Source organism: Camelina sativa, chromosome 16 (genome assembly GCF_000633955.1).
Source record: "Camelina sativa cultivar DH55 chromosome 16, Cs, whole genome shotgun sequence".
Taxonomy (NCBI): domain Eukaryota; kingdom Viridiplantae; phylum Streptophyta; class Magnoliopsida; order Brassicales; family Brassicaceae; genus Camelina; species Camelina sativa.
Genome location: NC_025700.1, coordinates 16450508 through 16451761, shown reverse-complemented (window position 1 = coordinate 16451761; position 1254 = coordinate 16450508). Strand labels below are relative to the sequence as shown.

The 1254-nt window shown below is 39.6% G+C and overlaps 1 protein-coding gene across 1 annotated transcript in view; it reads left to right on the top strand.

The window, feature by feature from the left end:
* The window catches only part of LOC104750800 (cyclic dof factor 5-like), a 5678-nt gene that overhangs the window by 615 nt on the left and 3809 nt on the right, over positions 1-1254 (top strand). The window contains exon 2 of the mRNA XM_010472648.2: positions 323-500. Within this exon, the coding sequence (XP_010470950.1) occupies positions 323-500 (178 nt within the window). The remainder of the gene's footprint in view (positions 1-322; positions 501-1254) is intronic.

Below are 1254 nucleotides of genomic sequence, written 5' to 3'. Positions count from 1 at the left end.
CGTAATTTTTTTGAGACTTTCTTGTTCATCTCTCTGTTTTATGCTCTTTCTTATGAGTTTAATTTTTGTTTCCATTTTTTCATTTAGTATTATGATAAATCCCACTTTTTTTTAAAAACTATTGCATAGTTAAGAAAGCACGATTTCAAAATTCTGATTTTTTAGTTGAATTATGAACACTAGATACCAGATTCAACATCTTTCTCACCTTGTTAGCTATTATTACTAAAAACACTAAATATTGGTTATTGGCTATAGACTATTTATATCCGTAAAATGGCTCTTTGCTATTTCTAATCCAAATTCTACAAAACAATTTCAGGTTCCGGCTGATAAAAATGAGAAAGAGAATAACAGATTCAAAGATCCTTACATACTATCCGATCTAAACAAACCGTTAAAAGCAGTATCTGAGATCTCATCATCACCAATAAGCTCTAAGACCAACTGTGATCAACAGAGCGAGATCACGACAACAACAACAACAAGTACTACATCAGGAGAGAAATCAACGGCTCTCAAGAAACCGGACAAGCTTCTTCCATGTCCGAGATGCGAAAGCGCAAACACCAAGTTCTGTTACTACAACAACTACAACGTGAACCAGCCACGTTACTTCTGCAGGAACTGTCAGAGATATTGGACAGCTGGTGGATCCATGAGGAGCGTTCCCGTCGGCTCAGGTCGTCGCAAGAACAAAGGATGGCCTTCTTCAAACCATTACTTGCAAGTCACTTCTGAGGATTGTGATAACAATCACTCGGGAACGATCCTTAGTTTCGGTTCTTCGGAATCTTCGGTTACAGAGACTGGTAAGCATCAGTCAGGAGATACCGCGAAGAAAAGTGCTGATCATTCAGTTTCTCAAGAACACCAAAACTACCAAGGGTTTCTTCCACCGCAAGTAATGTCACCTAATAATACTTCTCCTTGGCCTTACCAATGGAGTCCAACAGGTCCTAATGCTAATTTCTACCCTATCCCTTTCTACTGGGGTTGCACGGTTCCGATATGTCCTACCTCAGAGACTCCACCATGTTTAGGAAAACGGTCAAGGGATCATCAAACTGAGGGAGGAATCAATAATACTACAACAACTTCTACTACAAGAGCAAGATTGGTTTCAGAATCACTTAGAGTGAATGGTCAAGCTACTAAGAGCGCGGTGTGGTCTAAGTTACCAACAAAACCGGAGAAAAAAACGCAAGGGTTCAGCTTGTTCAATGGATTTGACACAAAGGGTAACAGCAACAG